Below are 18862 nucleotides of genomic sequence, written 5' to 3'. Positions count from 1 at the left end.
AAATCATGGCCTATAAGTGTACAAGGCCATTTGAGTTGGCCCCATTAAAAATCCATAGGCCCATATTGCCGAACAGAGATCTCCAGAACTTTCTTGCTTCAAAGCCTCCAAGAACTCGGGTTTCGTGCAGTTCGCTCGTATTGCCCTAATTACCCTCGCTTTTATAATCTCTCTCCTCTCTCGTTCATTCCTTCCTTCAGCTCCTCTCTCCCTCTCTCTTCCAAAGCACTGCTCTCCAGTCTCGCCTCCCCTTCTCCCTTTGTCTTCTTTAACCCCTCTCGAATCCTTAATGAGAGAATTATAGAAGACGAGTAGAAGGCCGAGCACTTCCCGAGCTCTCTGACGATGCGTTCCTCCGGCGCCCGGATTGCCGTTTTGTTCGCCAAGAGGGCCCTCCGCTCGAATCAATCGCCAATCCACTCCGTGAGTAGACCTCGCCTCTTTTCCGTTCCCTCCGATTGGACTTCTGTTGTCTGAGATCCTTCCCTGCTTCTTTTGTAGTTGGGTGATTCGTCTCGCGTGTTTGCGTCTGGGATTTGTAGCTCGTCTCGCGGTTCTCTTGGTTGGAATTGCGGAGAAGGTGCGTTTTGGGTTTGGGTTGGGGTTATTTTATTAAGTTGGACTGGAATTATTGGGAATTTGACTTCTTGAAACGGTTTGTTTCTCTTTCGACCAATTTTTTTTTTTGGGGGTAAAGCTTGGAGCTTTCGTAAGATTAATGTTTGATAGCTGTGCAGTAAAATGGAGCAATGGGATTTCAAGGGGCGGGATTTTATGGCCAAGCAGGTTCTTTCATGGTACGCGAGTGCTTATTTGATGTTCAGAAGCGTCGTTTGCAAAAGGACTCCTTTTTCTTCTCCTCTTATTGATATGGCTTGACGGATTTGTTTCTGTTACCACTTTTAATACGTTCAGGAACTAGGGTTGTGGCTGCTAGAGATTACTATGATGTACTCGGAGTGAGCAAGAATGCAAGTCCCGCTGAGATCAAGAAAGCTTATTACGAGGTATGATTCTTGAGATTCTGATGACCGCTGTTTTCTTTTGAAGATACTAATTCTAGCAACTCATCATTCGAGTATCGATCCTTGAGCTTCTGTCAGGTTTACCTGTTCTGTCCTATGAATTCATGGCTCAAGGAGTTATGAATTGATACACCGTAGCATTTTGATTACCTATCTTGGTTCCATTGAGAAGAATGTTATCCAATGTTAAATAGGAACTGCTGTTATGATTTTAGTTTGTGATACAAGAACTGATTAATTCAGTTTTAGTGCTGACGTTGCATGTTCCTGCCCCAAGTTGGTTGTTGAGGTTGTTAGGATGGTTCGTATATTACCCACTTGTGCGACACATTCCCCTTATCTTTTCTCCTTTAATTGTTTTATTGATTCTATTAATGTTGAGCTCCTTAGGCATTTTTATCGGTGTCTCTTATGCATAAGAAGTGATATGATTGTTCTCTTGTTAATAGATTTGGATTGCCCCCCCGCCCCCCTTTTTTTTTTTCATACCTTACTCCTGAATGCATTTTACAGCTTGCAAAGAAGCTTCATCCTGATACAAACAAAGATGATGCTAATGCTGAAAGGAAGTTCCAAGAAGTTCAGCGTGCTTATGAGGTAAATCTTTGATGATGCAACGAAGTATGCATTAATCAAGATAGATACCTATTCTGTTTAGGCATTAAGGGAACCATGACATGAGTTTTCTCTTTACAGACTTTAAAGGATGAGCAAAAACGTTCTCTTTATGACCAGGTACATATATGCACCCATAGTCTTTGGTGTTCTGTATTTTCTTTCATCCAGTAATATGCACAATTGGTACTTCTGGGATTTCTAATATGTGTAGGAATAGTGATATTCTAGCATGAAGCAGCATTCATTTGAGATGAAACCAGATCATGAGCCATTCTATCTGTAAAAGTTCTAGCTAGATGAAATTTGTTGCATCCATAGGTATAGGGTAGATGTGTTGAGGGGAGGTTACCCCACCCCGAGCCCCTCCTTATATGTTGATATCTTGCATGGCTCACTTTATAAAAGCAAACTGATTGTTCTGAGATGAGTCTGCAATTTCAGGTCATCTGTACCTACATAAGTGTGAATACATGTGTGTACTAACAAAAGTGAGAATTCTGAATTTCAGAGTAGTCATTTTGTCTAGTCCAATCTAATTGTCAAATTCTTAGTTGATATATGTTACAGATTTGGAAAATCTCATAAGTGCACATCCCAGTTTTGGATGACCACAGGAGGTCTAAGCACTCTTTCCTTGTCAATTTTCTAACTAGGCGACCGCTTTGGTGTATTTGATTTGCACATCTTTCTTAATTCAAAAGAAAGAGGGAAAAGACACATCTTCCGCTTCCAACCATTTTGTTTAGTTCTTTAATGAAGTCATAGACTCAATCATTCTTATCTCATGCAACAGATATGTAGTTACTAGTACTGTTTCTATCACTGAGGAAAGCAAAATTTTATTCTAGGAGGCTGGTATTTCAGTGCCTCAGCATTTTCTTGGATAGTTCTCTTTCTCTAGCCGTTAACATTTTCAATTTTTTATTATGACTCATCTCGTCTTTGAGTTGACAATGATGTTGTATTCCTGAGACAGATTGTGGGTGTAAGTGAGTGTAACCATGCTCCTACTTTTGGTGAGTGGTTGGGTTGTGCCATGCATATCTTTTGGATTACTACGCAAATGGCTTTCTAGCATTACATGAATTTGAATTGTGGTTCATAAGTAAGAATCCATTCTTGTGGCACTCCCGTGTGTAATGATCAAGAATATTTTTAGAGTTCATCAATGGTCTTAAATTCTAGTATGCGCATAAAGATTCACTCACATATGCATATCTAGTACCATAGATCAAGTTGCATTTCCTTAATCATGATGGAGGTCATGAGTTCGATTTTCCCTATAGACATTTGGTTTGATTTAGTAGATTTTTTTATTGGAGTGCTATATCGTATGGTTTGGGCTTATTATAGCTCGTTTCTTAAGAGAGTTTGTTAAGTTATCCAATCTATATATTAGGAAGGGCTAACCCTTTTTGTCTAGCCACATCCTACGAGTTAATGATTAATTAAAAAAACAAAAAACATGAGTGCATTTCCTTTATTTGCTAGATATCTGGTAAAATATTGTCTTATGATAAAGTACCTTATAGGTATCATAAGGAAGCTAGACATGAAGGCCAGGTAACTAGCTAATTTAGTATAGAAATAAAGGTTGTGTGTGGATGTTTACTTTTACCCTATTTTAGCAGTGGATTTTTTCCGAAACTTGTACTATACTTGTCACCTCTCTATTTGGGTGAGTAATTCTGGTCCCTGTCTGCCCATTGTAATAGGCACCTTATGTAGTTCAGCAATATAAATGAGATATCTTCTACTTTTTTGGCGCTTACTGTGCAATAACACAAGTGCATCCTAGTTGCCTGTCATACTGACTTTTAATGAAGAGGAGATTTGAGTCAGTTTGAAAAGATAGTATAAGATAGATCAGTATTATTAATTTACAATGGTAACAACCTTCAGCTATTTTTGAACTCTGAAATTTTACTTGGGTTTTGCATGGTGCCTCCTTTAGTTTACTACAGTTTATGTATTGCTGTTGTGCCCAATATCCTTTCTTCTGTGTTGTTTACTTGCATATTGGCATTGAGACAGGTGGGTGCTGATCAATATGAAAAGGCTGCTTCAGGAGGTGGGCCTGGTGGGCCATTTGAAGGTGGATTTGGAAATCCTTTCGAGGAATTTTTTACTGGTGGCGGCGGAATGAATGATGTATGCAGTTTCTTTAACTGTTCTAGTTCCTCTGTATAGTCTTCTGCAGATAGTCATATTTTAGTTCTGTGTCAATTAAATTGTTTACATGTCTCTGATACTTACTGATCTCACTACTCTTATACCTCTATAGTGTTATTTCATTAGATTTCAATCTGAAATATGGTGCATAATCCTAGTACTGGCAATACAAAAGATCTTGGTTACTTCCACTAGTATAAATGACCTACTGAATATTGGAATTTTTCTTAATGAGTTTAGGTGAACAGATTATGTTGGGTATCGATATTGCATCTGCAATTTCTACATCTGTTTCATTGATATATTTCTGACTTTAATCATCTGTCTGTGTTATCAGTTCTTCAAAAACATTTTCAGAGATAGAGAATTTGGCGGACAAGATGTCAAGGTTCTCTCTACCCCCCACCCTCACACGTGCACACAACCCCTTATCTGGTGCCCAGTGCAATTTTAGTAATCTTCCTATCATTGTTCCTTTATAGGTTTCACTTGAAATATCATTTATGGATGCAGTCCAAGGTTGCAGCAAAACAGTGAATTTTCAAACTTCTGTAATCTGTGATACCTGTGGTATGATATATGTTCCTCTAGAGGAAAAGTGCTACTTAGTAGTAGAGATTTTGGTTGATTATTTCCTCTGGCTGTGCATTTACTTACTTGGAATTTTATCTTTGCAGATGGGACTGGTGTCCCTCCTGGAACAAGACCTGAAACTTGTAGGGTTTGTAGGGGTGCAGGAACGGTTAGAATTTGCTTAATCCTATTGGGTCTTTTCATTCTTATGACTTATTCCATTCCATTAATTGTCTATTATTCTATTGCACACTGGCAGATTTTCATGCAAACTGGCCCCTTTAGGATGCAGAGTACGTGTTCGCAATGCGGTGGATCTGGGAAAACAGTGAAGGTGAGTTTTCTGTTCGTTCTTAGGATGCAAGCATTGACAATTTTTGCATGCTTTTTACCATTCTGTTATTAGGTCTGCAAAGTCTTATACTCACACCTTTTCGCTTGGTATTTCCAGATATCATGGATTATATGAACATTTCTATTGCAGATGGATTGAGAAAAAATTGACCATCCTTTTTGACCCCAAAATATACCATTTGCTATAAGAAGCCACTCAACACCCGCTTAGGCTCAGTCCAGAGGCTAACTCTCTAGATGGATCCTTTTAAGATCAACTACCCTTCGGGTCCTCTAGATGGCATATTCATAGAACTTTGTGTTTTAACCTTTTCCTTCTAATGTTCGAGGAAAAATCAGCTATAAAAACAAAAGATCAGTAGCAGTTCTGAGTTCCATCACAAACATGCATATAATTGTTGAATCTTGGAGCTATTGAATTCCCCTAATCTGGATTGGGGGAACTATTAACTATTGTACTATAATTACCTAGAATTTTATTCCCTCTTATTAAAATAGCTTGTTGCTGTGAGATTAAACTGGAGGTAGTTTCCTTCTTTTTTCCTGAAAACTTTTCTCATATCTTATTTATGGCCTATTCTTTTTACTTTCCTGTTTAGTATGCCACTCTGCTGATCCCTATTCTGCTGGTAGGAATTTTGCAAGTCATGTAGAGGACGAAAAGTTGTCGCTGGTAATAAAACAATCAAGCTGGATGTGATGCCTGGTATGTATTGAAGGATATAAACTAACCATTATGTGACTGAATTCCATTGCAGTATTCAGTTTGCTTCTTCTCTTATGGAAGATACAATTTCTTATCATCTCTATTACTTATCCATGGAGCTGTCTGGTTATCCTGCACTCCTTTTGGACTAATGTGTTAGTTTTTCCAGGGGAAAAACATTTTTATAACTTGTTATTATGATTAGCTGTCATATCTGGATCTCAGAAACTTCTAAAAAATAATAAATCAAGATGCTTTTTTGTCCCTTCCGGGAAGGTTGATATATCTATGCGAACAACGTTATATCATATGCTGTGTTGGTTCTGCTGCCCCCTTATGACCTTTTGCAAGTGCTCTTCCAAACACATTGGACTTAACTTTATGAAGTAGTTATTCTGGTCCGAGGCCTCTTTTTCTTCACTGCCCTGCAGGAGATGAGAAGTATGAACATAATAATCAAAAGGAAGAATGAATGAGTAGCAGAAGAATCTCAGAAGCACCAAATGAATAACTAAAGTTATGCTATTCTATGCTGTTTTACCAACTTGGTTATTAAGGTGTAGCTATGACTCATCGTGAGAAACATAGTGATAGGAACGATGGAAATGCAGTACTGTCAATGTGCTTGTTCGTGCTTTCTATTATTAAGATAAACAACAACAGAGGAGGGAAAAGAAGCAGTGATTAATGCATTTCAAGATTATCTTGGCTGTATAAGTTTATCTTGCCAAACTTATGGTTTCGCCACTATTTGACCAATATATGGCATGAGGAGCCAAGATTACGGGCATGGTATTAAAAGCTGGTCTTTCGTGTTTTTTTTTTTTTTTTGGTCATCCATAAGTTTATTTTGTGCTCTATTGGGCATGGTCACTGGCCAAAGAACAGTACGATATGGGCACACTGTTTGTAAAAATGAGTTATATAGACTTACAACATTCTTCAGAGTTTCCTTCAGTTGCTTCTTAGTTTAGTGTTGATGGTGGGTTCTTATTGAAATATTCTTATAAATGTCGATCCTCTTAACTGTTAATATATTTAATTCTTTTGTTACCATGTGACATGGTCTTTCACTATAAATTTGTCTAATAAAACAACTTTGCCATGTCAATATGCTAATATGCCATCATTAGCTAGGTGGCTCTTTTTAATCTACTACTTGTATGATTTTTTTGCAAGTATATAACAATCTTTTCCACGTCTATAAAGTTCATCACAATAAGCATTAACAAGTTAACCAAATTAAGAGTGATGTTCTGATTGTCCTTAATCTTTAGGTTTTAACTTTATGGTGTTTTTGAAGACCAACATGACTTTATTCCATATATGCAGGTATGGATGATAATGATACTATAAAAATTCCTAGATCTGGTGGAGCAGATCCTGATGGCAATCAACCTGGTGATCTTTATGTTACTCTTAAGGTGAGATAATGGTGAATTTCTTTGTAGTTGGGAATCTAACCAGATGAAAATGGGGCAAAACTCAGCACTACCTGAACTATTACTGGATTACTTACTTTAGGTTCGGGAGGACCCTGTTTTTCGAAGAGAGAAAGCTGATATTCATGTTGATGCTGTGTTAAGTGTCACCCAGGTAATTAGAGCTCCACTCTTGATAGTTAGTCAACAGATTCACTTAATGTATACTTTTTCTTTATTTTTGTGAAAACAATGCATTTATCTGCTATACCCTGTATGTTGTTCGTCTGTTAGCTTTGGATGCCTTCTTGTGCAGTGGTAGTGATTGTGTCAGTCTTAAGTCGATACTGATATTAAATTGTTGTGGTTTTCCTTCTCTTTTAGACTCTTATTTGGAAACTAAAGGGCTTCTCCTTACCTAGTAAGAGCTTTGACTGGGATGGATCATAACCTTTTTTGTGTAATAAAACTGTTTGTATTAAATTTCAAAATAAACCACACAGATCTCTTCTGTAGAAACAAAACCACAAGGACCAACTCCATGAAATTGCTACTCACAGTAATCTCTTTATAGAAATGAAGCCGCAAACAAATTCTGATGGAACACAAACCATAGCAGTACTTTTTCCCCTTCACATGGTCTACAAGAACAGTTAGAGCTTGTATATCTGAATCTTTTACTATCTTCAATCAGATGTGAATTGACTGTTAAATTCGCAGGCTATCTTAGGAGGAACTGTTCAAGTTCCGACGCTTACAGGAGATGTTGTTCTTAAGGTATGGTGGAAACTGGAAACCTGTCGTGTTCTTTATTTTAATGGCGCATGTTAATATATGTTGTTGCTTGCAGGTTAAACCTGGTACTCAACCTGGTCAGAAGGTTGTTTTGAGGGGGAAAGGTAATCTTCCAGTAGCTGTTTTTAATTTTACATTTCCATCCTTTGTATAATGACCAATTATGTGATAACCCCTGAAGAATAAAAGCATTCCTGAACTATTATAGAAGTACCAACATGCACTGTTTTTGTTAGTCTGCCATGAGAGATTTTGGCAGCCCCTGTTGTCGGGGTAACTAAAAACAACCATTACCTTACACCACCAAGGTGCATGTTGTTAGTTTTGAATACTTCAGTGGCAAATTTTATGCTTTTATTTTTCAGGATGTAATGTGGTATTGTGTCATAGAGAATGGAGTGAAAGTTGCATCTTTTTACTTTTTCCTGTGTCTATATTTTAGTCAAGTACTCCAGAAAAATCTGGGCAGATAGGTTTTATTTGTTCTCTTGTATATCCTTTGTGTCATTTCTCTTACGATAGAAGTAGGGGCAACATATATGGCTACAAGTAAAATTTATGACCTTGATCATGGCTATATCTTAGACCTCCTCCTCTCAATAATTCAGGCCATTTGGCTTCTTCCTCCACAGAAATTACTCCTACTTTGACCACAAAAATTCCTCAACACTAAGATTTAGAACCAAAGAGCACAAAGAAAGAGACAACCTTGTTTTCCCATGCTTCCCTCTGGCCTTCTTAGTTTTAAGTTAAAATTATTAGCAGTAACTAAAGTTATTAGAGGATTTGATGTCTGAAAGATGATGCTTTGATATGTCATGGTTTCTTTTCTCCTTTAAAGTACCTACTTGACATGCCATGATATCTAGATGTTAGTTATTGTTTTATTTGGTGTTTAAACCTTATGGGCTGAATTGTCGAATAAACTAACTCTTAAATGGCGTCCCTCTGTTTGAATAGGAATCACCTTTGAATTTGCTTTGAGTTTTATTATTAGATCTCTTTCGAATCATGCGATAAGTGAGTCCAAGCTTATTTGATCCTTGAGATATATTATTAATTGTAGTAAGCGAGGGAAGCTCATTAGATACCTTTGGATCATTGCAGGAGTAAAGACGAAGAACTCTTCATTCTTTGGAGACCAGTATGTCCATTTTAATGTCAATATCCCAGTGTAAGTGCCCTTCCATTTTTCTGGGATCCTAATGCCTCACTGCTATGTAGATTTTTTGGGTTCTGATCTGCCACTTGTGATCATTGTTGAGCAGAAATTTGACACAGCGGCAGCGTATGCTAATTGAGGAATTTGCCAAAGAGGAGCAAGGAGAATTTGAGAAGAGCGATACGGCTGCAGGTGCTTCCGGTTAATTAATGCTAGGCAGCAGCTTGCTAAAGCTTGAAGTAGGATAGCTGGTATAGAATTGTTTATTGGAGTGATATAGGACTTCTTTTGGTCAAGTTTTGTACGAGATGAATTTTCACAATCTAATAATAGGATATAATGGCACTAAAATTTAATACTTGTCGGGAGATTAATCACTCGTTATGAATGTCAGGAAGTATTTTTGATTTGGAATCAGAATTTTGTACATACACATATTCATCATATTGAATTCAACGTTGTTGTTATATGTTAGGCTTTTTTGGCGTATATAAAGTTTCTTATTTGCATGCAACTTTTTAAAACTCTATATGTAAGTTTATATATTCTTAAAACTTTTGGTAAGATATATAAATATGTAAATAAGAATAAAATTATTTTTATGTTCAATAAAATTTTAATGGTTAACTATGTTTGAAGAATATACAAGTAAAAATAAGAGTTCTTATAGAGTATTGATATAAATATTAAATATTTTAGAGTATATTTGTCAGGCATACACGTAAAAATGACTGATGCTGATAGAGTTTTGGTTCCTTGTGAAAAATTGTTAGCTATGCGTTAGAATTTATTTATTTTTATCCATCTTATTAAATTTATTATTCATATTTAAATCTATATATATATATATATATATATATATATATATATTTATATTTAGATATGTTTGAATATAATTCTACCATTATTATCCAATATGTGGTAGTAACGAGGATAAATAAAATATATTCGTATTTTTCCATTTGAGCAAAAGCTCGACCACTCATATCAACCATTAGTGTTTAAAATGAATGGGACTCCACTCCAGAATGGGATATAATAAGTAGCATAACCGCGTGACCATTTCCTTGGGTTTAGGGTGGTCCAAGACTCCAAGCAGTGGGCATCACCACTTTTAAAGCAGAGAGCAAAAGCCCGTGATAGGACGTCACGCCCTCTTCCTTTTGGCATTCATTGCGAAAAGCCGGCTTTCGGCTTTCTCTGACCGAGCTCGCGGCGAGGACCACAAACCCCTCCTCCCTCGTGGGCCCCGCGGAGCAATCTGTGCCGTCAAATATTTCAACGCCTCAAAATTCGCGCTCATCCTTCCATTAAATTAAACTGCATTTTCTTCATTCTTCGCTAAAACTACCCGCGAAGCAAACCGGGCTAGGCACTATGTTCGCCAGCGTGCTTGTGGATGTCTCGAGCCGAGCTATAAAAGTGCAGCCTGTTACTACTCATCTGCCCATTAGAGCGACGGCTGGAGCCCCTCTCGTTCCACTATTTAGTGCGATGTCTTCTTGACCCATCCGCCAGCCCTAGCACCATGCAGTTCGTCGTGATCGCTGTCCCTAGTAGCTCCTTCGACAAGATTCACACCATATCCTCATCGCGTTCATCGCTGCCTTTAAAGTTGTGTACGCCCCATACCTGTGGATAGAGTCGCCAGTAGTGACGACGACATTGCCACCACTCGCTCGCCGTCATTCTACCTTCCGGCAATAGAAGAAGGCCCCCCTACTATTGACTGTGAAAGTGGAGTCTCATTCCTCAAGATTTGTGTTGGTGATCGAGAAGTAGCTGGGGTCGAGAACCTCAACGTAGGCTAGGAGGATTTAACCATATCAAAGAAGGCTTGAATTTCGGTCAGGTTGGACACATCAGCTTTGACTGGCATGACGTGAGTTTGGAAGGAGTTAAATAGTATAGACTAGGCAAATTCCCGTTGGGTGCCAACTAGAAGGCACGCTTTTGGGTCAAGCTTATTAACGAGCTTTCGGGTCAGGCCGGTGGGTGACGTTCTAAGCTAAGCCGAGCAGGCAAAGGACTAGCCCGTGCCACCCATTAATAATTGACTTGGGTTGAGCCGACCCTAAATCGGGTCCAAGCCGCACTTAGTCCGATCGCAACCGGGAAGGATTTAAGAATAAAGTCATTTTATATAAAAAAAAAAAACTATTATCTAGTGATCAAATGGTACCACATAACTAGAGCCCTCAGAATCTTGCCAAATTTTTTATTGGTTAAATATATTTACCTATATTATTAATGTTAACCGACTACCACTACAATACAATACAGTAATTAGGAGCATACCCACCTATAATAAAAAGTTATAAGTTTAAGCACTTCCGAGCGCAAAACATTTTTTGCGAAGAAAATTAAAATAGATCGTGTCTGTACACTCGTTTCTTAATACGGCGCTATCTCTGGCCTATGATTATAGACTACAAACTCTATCAAAAATAAATAAATAAATAAATAAATATACAAATTGATATCCCTATCTCCCCCCCCCCCCCCCCCCCCCCCAACATAGTTGGTGGTGTCGTGATATCCCGTGAAAGCCACGTAAGGTGGGCCAGGCCGTGTCGAAGGGGCAATTCACATCATTAAAGGCCGAATGTGCTACTTTTCGCATAACACGTGTTGCCTCCTCATTGAGGAAATGTTCCTATCCGTGGTCGCCACCTCAACCACTTGTACCATACACGGATTCTTGTCGAGGAAATTAAAATATTAAGAATTAAAACTTATTATAGTAACAAATATGCCCTTCATTTAAGATAATGGCTATTTAGTTCGCACAAGAAAAAAAGAATATATATTTTTTATACTTTTTGAAACTAGTAGTTTTTCGATCCGCAAGGTCCTAAGCTGAGATAGTATTCCGTACTGACCAACACTACTAACAGAATTGATAGGTAACTTTCTCTACGGCTAAATAGATTGTAGGATCGACTCTAATTTTAAATAATTATTGTTGAAAAAAGTATTCGATGGTTTGGTATTTTAGCTTGACGTCTCAGCGGTGTGGTTGGTTTGGAGTAGTAGCAACTCGACAGCACGATAACTTATAGCAATATCTTGCAACGCTTAGTTCGGAGCTATAGTTTAGTGAGTGCAAATGAATTAAAGCTTGTACCATACGATTTAGTATATTAGCTAAAGCTTAGTGATAACTAAGTGTCTCTGTATTTAAAAAGGATTAACATGTTGTCTCGCCTATATATTACTTTCGAGATCTTAAGTGATCAGAAGAAAAAAGATAGAATTTCATTAAAACTATTGCACTTTTGACCGATAGGCTAATCATAGGCAAATAGGCTAAGCTGATATGAGAATTCAGTGTGGACTGACTCTATGCAAGCCAATCTAGCTGAGCCGTCGTGTGCATTTGACAACTTTAATCACGCTAACTTAAATTCTACGACCTTCTTATATTTTCTTTCGAGTTCGATCGAAGCTGTTGGATGCATACAATCGATGTGTTGTTTCATATTTAACAAACGCTCAGACCGACCAGATGGACGAGCGCTTCTTGATACATAGGGTAATTAAATACATGACCTCTCTTATAGGCTGATATAGTTGGATCACTGGATTGCAATAATGACTTTTGAGTCAGATCGTGTTACTATATTTTCTAACTCTTTTACAACACATTTAGATAACAAGTGTACAAGACCAATAAAGCTTGCTCTATACTCTTTAAATCTACAGCTATCCCACCTTTGCGTGAATCAACCTAATCTAGCAGATAAACTATCCATAAAGTCCTATAACAGGAAAAATTAAATATATTATGGCCCATTCAACTATTATTTTGTGTCACTTTTACCCTCTCAAAAAAAATTGAATATATACGCTAAATAAATTATCAAATTATATCATTAAGCTACATAGAAAATATATTTTAATTTTTTTTTGATGAAATATTAATTAAAAAAATTTAGTGATACATTTAAATAATTTTAAAAGTGTATTTGTTTTCTTTTTTTTCACTGATACATAATTTTTTTTGTTAAAATAAAATAAAGTGATTAATAGCTGAGGGCAAGCAAAAAGTCCACCTGTCCCTTTGCCTTGCCACGTGAAAGAAAGAAGACTCCACCCTTAACTTTTAATTGAAAAGGAAGAGTAATTAAAAAAGATCATCACCATATAATTAGGGGTAGATTAGCTTCCCCCTAATGTTTCTCTAGAAGCTTCGCCCAATTATCCAACTAATTCAAACCTTAATTAGTCCTAAGAGTAACTAATCCCAGTCAATTTATGCTCATGCTTAACTAAAAATTAATTTCGAGCATCAAATTTCAAGCCTACTTTTTAAGTCAAGCTAAATTTAAGCCTAATTTGAATTCAACCCTCAAATGAGTCCAATTCAAGTGTTATTAAAATTGGTCAAGCTTAGATTAAATAAATCTTGATTAAAGCTCAAAATAAGGAAGAGATATAAGTCATTAGATCTTAATAATATAATAATTTGGCTGGGATATCTTATCATCTCATTCGCTTATTGTACTTCAATAGAATATTATAATCACATTCTTTAGATGTAATATAGTAGATAGAGGAAGCCCACCCTGCTTATGTTTTGGAAAGGCATTTTAGGGTCAAATTGCAGGAGGTAAGACAAATGATATAAAGAGCTAAATTGTCGGTTAGCGATGAAGGAATTCTTTTAATTAATTAAAAGGAAGCTCCTCATAATTAATTAATTTAATTATTTAATTAAATCAAAGTAAATGAGGACCATAGTATACGAAAATAATTGTTGTGGTCCTTTTTTATATATATATATATATATATATATATAATTAATTTAAGAAAAAAAATTATACATGTATTTTTGAACTATTGTTTATTTATTAATTAATTTATTAATTATGACGCATTGACTTCCTAACTAGGAAAAGAGATCAACTACTCCACTTTTTGCAATATTTCTAAAATTTCTTCCAGCTGTCTGCCGGCCGTCCATCAATATAACCTCGACAAGCACAAGGAGGAGGAAACCTTACCCTTCCCCCTTCCCCCTTCCCCCTTCCCCCTTCCCCCTTTCCAAAATTAGCATTCTCCCACATAAACTCCTCCATCGCCATGGCCGCCGCCAAACGCGCGAAACTCTCTCATCGCCACAATAAGCAGCAACAAAGCGGAGGAGGAGGAGGAGGAGGAGGAGGAGGAGGAATTCATTACCAGCCTTTATTTCCGGGTCTTCCCGACCACTTAGCCCAGATCTGCCTCTCGTCCCTCCCACCTTCTCTCCTCTTCTCCGTCTGCCGTTCATGGCGCCGCCTCCTCTACTCGCCTACCTTCCCTCCCTTCCTCTCCCTGTACGCCATCCTCTACGACTCCGTTAGCAATACCAACCCGTTCATCACCTTCTCTTCCTTCGACCCGCTCTCCAATTCATGGTCTCCCCTCCCTCCTCCTCCTCCTCTCCATCCTCCCCTCCTCCTCCACCACCCATCCTTCATATCCCGCCGCCTCCCCGTCCAGTCGCTCGCCGCCTCCGCCCACCTCCTCATCATCGCCGCCTCTACTTCTTCCCTCCTCCCGGCTCTCTCCTCCCCGCTCCTCTTCCACCCCTCGCCCCCTCGATGGTTCAGCGGCCCAGCCCTCCCCCTATCCCCACGCCGCTGGTGCGCGGCCAGCAACATCGCCGGAGGTGGCGTCTTCGTCGCTAGCGGCGTTGGCGCCTCCTACGACCCAGTTGTCGCCCGCTCCGCCGCGCGCTGGGATTTACGAGGCGGCGGGTCTGCAGGCGCATGGGAGCCGCTCGCGCCGATGCGCGACGGCCGGTTCAGCCGCGACGCCGTCGGTGCCGTCAGCTCGAACGGGAAGGTCTGCTTGGTCAACCTATGCGGACGCGGGCCGAAGGAGGGGGCGGTGTATAACGTCAGCTCCGACCAGTGGGAGGACATGCCGGCCGGACTGCTAGCCGGATGGACTGGCCCAGCCGCCTCCTCCAGCTGCGAGGGGGCAGACGACACCATCTACGTGGTGGACGAGGCGACCGGGGCCCTCAGTGCCTACGACTGGGAAAGCGACATGTGGAAGACGGTGGTCGTGTCCAACCGGCTCAGGGGTGCCGTCCACTTGGCTATCGGAGGCGGGAGGGCGTGCGCCGTCGTGGGAGGTGGGGATTCCGTCGCGGTAGTCGACGTGGCGTCGCCGGATATGGGGAGGATCTGGGTGGTGGACCCGCCGAGCGGAAAGAATGTCCTCGCCGTCCACCTTCTCCCTCGGATGAGCCGCCCCGAGTCCTGACCGACCGTCCGTTCGTTCGTTCGTTCGTTTATTTTCCCTTTATTTTTCTCTCTCCCTCTTTTTTGTATTTAATTCTTTTATGCGGTTTACGTTAGCCATCGTTACACGGGGTATCCACGTGCTATGCACGAGCAAGGAATAAAGAGGAAAGTTGTCTTTTTATCATCCTTTCTTTTCTTTTCTTTTAATTTCATTTATCACCTTCCTTCTCAATAAAATAAGGAAGACTTTTTTAAAAAAATATATAAATAATCTACGTACATAGTGATCTTATCTAAACGACTACTCCTATCCCCTGGGACGTGGCATGTTTATATTCCTAAGTTCTCGTTTAAAGAAAGAGACTCATCGCTGTGCAAAGATACTCTGCTCTTCTTTATTACAGAACTGCCGACTCTATAAGCTTATACGTCTTATGTTCTGCCGACTCTAATACATTTTAGAACCTGATGATAGAGATCATAGAGGATAATTCCGGAGAACAAACACTTGGTACCTTTTAATTGCTATCTTACTGGAAGACTAGATTAATCAACTAAAATAGTTTGTTTTTTTTAATAAAAAGGAATTCTAAGTTGCTTTAGATCTGATTTTGGAACACATCAGTGGGGAAATATAATGCATATGATGGAGCTTCTGACCAAACTATGTTCCCTAAGTGAAACACTGATGAAAATAGATCTACACTTATACTGAAATAATGATTTACACTTATTTTTCACGGTTTTATTAATATTCATCTCTCTCTGGCGACTAGTTAACCAACTTTTTCATACAAAGACAAAGTCATTTATTGAACTTTTTCGTATATGGTTGGGTATATTGATTATGTATACTATCCTATGAGTTGTTGTTTGTTGACTCGTAGGAGGCCGATTCTAGAATAAGATTGTGACTAGGAACCACACTAACCTATCCCAAAAAAAAATAGGCCACATTTAATTAGTGGACATATTTACAAGATGATTTGTTCACGGCTGATGATAATCGTGTATATGAAAAAAGTATTAGGTGATTTTTGACTCAATCTCCTACTTTTCAATTTGAATCGTAAGAGAAGTCATATAAAAGATAAAATAATAAAATCGAAAACATACTTAGAAATCTTCTCCGAGATTTAAAAAATAGTTTTAAATATCAAGAGTATAATAGGATATCTCTCTTGACACTTCTTAAAATTAGGAAAAAAAAAAAGCTTCTCGACTCTAAGTTGAAAATGGTGGCAATCTAAATCTATGCTTATTATTAACTCACCGACCGCTCTTAATAAAAACCTCATCTATTGTTGGGCTGGCATTTTTAAAGCATTGCGTACTAATTTTAAGCTAGAGGGTTAGAGGGGAACCCTCACCGAGAATCTCTTTGATTACATTTATAGAATGAGTTGCCTTTGTATATAGAATGAAGAGTATTTATTTCGTTCAACAAGATGTTGTTATTGAATCCTTTCTTTCCATTTTCACCTTAGGCAATTGGGTACCATGTAAGCGTATTCTATTTTTTGTTTCTCTTTCGAGAAAGTCAATTAATGTAGCAGAGAAACAAAGGAAATAAGATAATAGCCCTAGAAACTAGCCTCTCGTATGGTCAACACTAGCAGCACCACAAGTAGAAGCAATAAAAAGTTTAAGAGGATAATGCAGACAAAATCGATTCTATGTTCTATGGTACTGTTGACACTACACTATACCTAAAGGAGCAAATCGACAACACAAAGTTGAAAAATGGAGATACTGGTTAGACCAAAGCAACTCCATTAACAGATACAAACTCTCTCGCAAAACAAATACGTAGAAGATCATGTTAAAGCCCAATATTTTCACTAAATTCATACAACCTGGATACGCCGTATATATCTACAGTCTACTAGGAGCTTATTAAAAGTCCTTTATAATAAGTTCAAAATCTATGGCAAGTACTAGTTTCGTTAATAATTTGGGCCTAATTCGGCCCAAAATTTCCTGAATCCAAGAGATGGTCGTGTGTATTTATTTTTAAACTATCCTGACAACCAAGCTGCAACTGATTCAAATCAAATCGCATATCTTGAAAAAGTGCACTAAATATCAACTAAAACATCAACATTGAAGCCATGGACAGACGTACAATAGTTTTCTACTAATAATTCTTCACGAAGGACAACACCTTTTCGGACAGAGACAAGAAGATTATAAGGCTGACTTTGGTTGGTGTGGTTTGATCTCAATTAATAGTTCGATGGCATAGTTAATTTGAAGAAGTATTTGTATTACGAGAGAATTGATTTTTTATCTAGTTCATATCTATTTTTCAGACTCTTGAATAATAATAATAATAAAATAATACGATCACAGCGGATTGAAAATAAATAATTCGATATGCTCAAATAAATTGGTTCTCTGAATATTTCCTTTACAGATTTAATATAAAAAATTATATTAATAAAATAATTGTAAACATAAAATAGATTTAATTTTTATGTTAATTATCTCCAACCTAGAAATCTTCTATGCCTAATATATATATATATATATATATAATCTACACTATATATTCTTAACCAGATATAATGATAGCTAATTAATACTCTAAGAAATTTATCAAAACCATCCAATGTTTTGCTATTCACATCCTACTGTATTAATATTTATCTCTTGCGTCACATTTTTTGGTTTTAGTGCCTCAAAAATACTGTGAGTTAGCGTAGATTTGCTCCGCTAGTGTAAGACATTTTTGGCCCATCTCTTTTATCCCATGCGCATGGAATAATATTACTTTCACGTGATAGAGTGTGAGCGATAGTGAAGGCAAACATAATGAAATAATATTCAAACTTGTATACGTATAACTTTGCAGTGTAAATAGTAAATATATATATATATATAAATAAATGAATTCGTGCTTTTGATAAATATCTTTCAAAGCATCGTTTGCTTGGTTGGTTGGTTGAGGAGGAAAGGAAGTTTGACTTGGATGAGAAATGAGTAGTGACGGGTGACGTTCGGTTCACACGATCGAACGCCCGCGGGCGACACGGGAGTCTTCAGTCGTCGTGGCGGAGTTCCGCAGAAAATGCCCGGAGGAAGGGAAAGGATTCAGGGGGAGGGGAGGGGGGGAGAAGCCTGATAGACACGTCAGGGTCGAGATTGAGATTTGGATTTGGATTTGGATTTCACACGCACTAATTAACAAATCCACTAGACCCCACACCGTCCGCCTCCCCTCGTTCTCGATGACGATCGACGCGGTTTCACAGATCTACCTCGTTTTAATATGCCCAGAATGCCCTTCCGTCTATTTATATACTTTTTTTTTTGTGTTCTCACCTATATTCTTTTATATTTATATTTTTATTTATATATATATATATATGATTAAACTATTTTAACCAACCGATCGATATTATATGTAGCTTATACTGACTAGTATTGTAGGCCAGTAGTTGATTGAGTCTATAATTTGGATATATTATAATATATTTTAGGAAGGTTTTTTTTTTTAATTATTTTGAGAAGATTGACTTAACTATTCAACCTAATAATGCGTGAAAATGTTATGAAGTAATCAATTTGAAGCTCTTAATATTGTTTACTCAAACTGTATTGTCATTTACTCTTTTTTATAGCAACATAGAAACACAAATATATTTATTTATTTATTTATTGAGAGGAAATAATTAAAGAGAGAAATGGGGAAATGGAATGGCAATTTTGTTATTGTAGAAGTAGAATGGCGACGTTTATGTAAGCAAAAGTCCAGCTGGACAGCAAAGTGTATAAAAAGAACGTTATAGACGCCT

General features: G+C 37.9%; 2 protein-coding genes across 2 annotated transcripts; both read left to right on the top strand.

Annotated features, from left to right (window-relative positions):
* Positions 1 to 130: 130 nt before the first annotated feature.
* On the top strand, positions 131 to 9295 carry LOC140770468 (chaperone protein dnaJ GFA2, mitochondrial). The gene is made up of 18 exons (XM_073111677.1): positions 131 to 423; positions 502 to 580; positions 738 to 797; positions 916 to 1007; positions 1539 to 1622; positions 1722 to 1760; positions 3678 to 3794; positions 4153 to 4203; positions 4298 to 4385; positions 4493 to 4557; positions 4648 to 4722; positions 5376 to 5448; positions 6781 to 6872; positions 6973 to 7044; positions 7590 to 7646; positions 7720 to 7768; positions 8772 to 8838; positions 8933 to 9295. Exons 1-18 carry the CDS (start codon positions 346 to 348, stop codon positions 9030 to 9032), a joined length of 1338 nt encoding a protein of 445 aa, XP_072967778.1. The 5' UTR covers positions 131 to 345; the 3' UTR covers positions 9033 to 9295.
* A 4536-nt stretch (positions 9296 to 13831) lies between these two features.
* Positions 13832 to 15249, top strand: LOC140770218 (F-box/kelch-repeat protein SKIP25). The gene has a single exon (XM_073111282.1). The coding sequence runs from the start codon at positions 13912 to 13914 to the stop codon at positions 15082 to 15084; it is 1173 nt and encodes a 390-aa protein (XP_072967383.1). The 5' UTR covers positions 13832 to 13911; the 3' UTR covers positions 15085 to 15249.
* The last annotated feature ends 3613 nt before the right edge of the window (positions 15250 to 18862 follow it).

This window comes from Typha angustifolia, chromosome 11 (assembly GCF_048772165.1).
Source record: "Typha angustifolia cultivar Huaian chromosome 11, ASM4877216v1, whole genome shotgun sequence".
Lineage (NCBI taxonomy): Eukaryota > Viridiplantae > Streptophyta > Magnoliopsida > Poales > Typhaceae > Typha > Typha angustifolia.
This window is presented reverse-complemented; position numbering and strand designations above follow the sequence as displayed.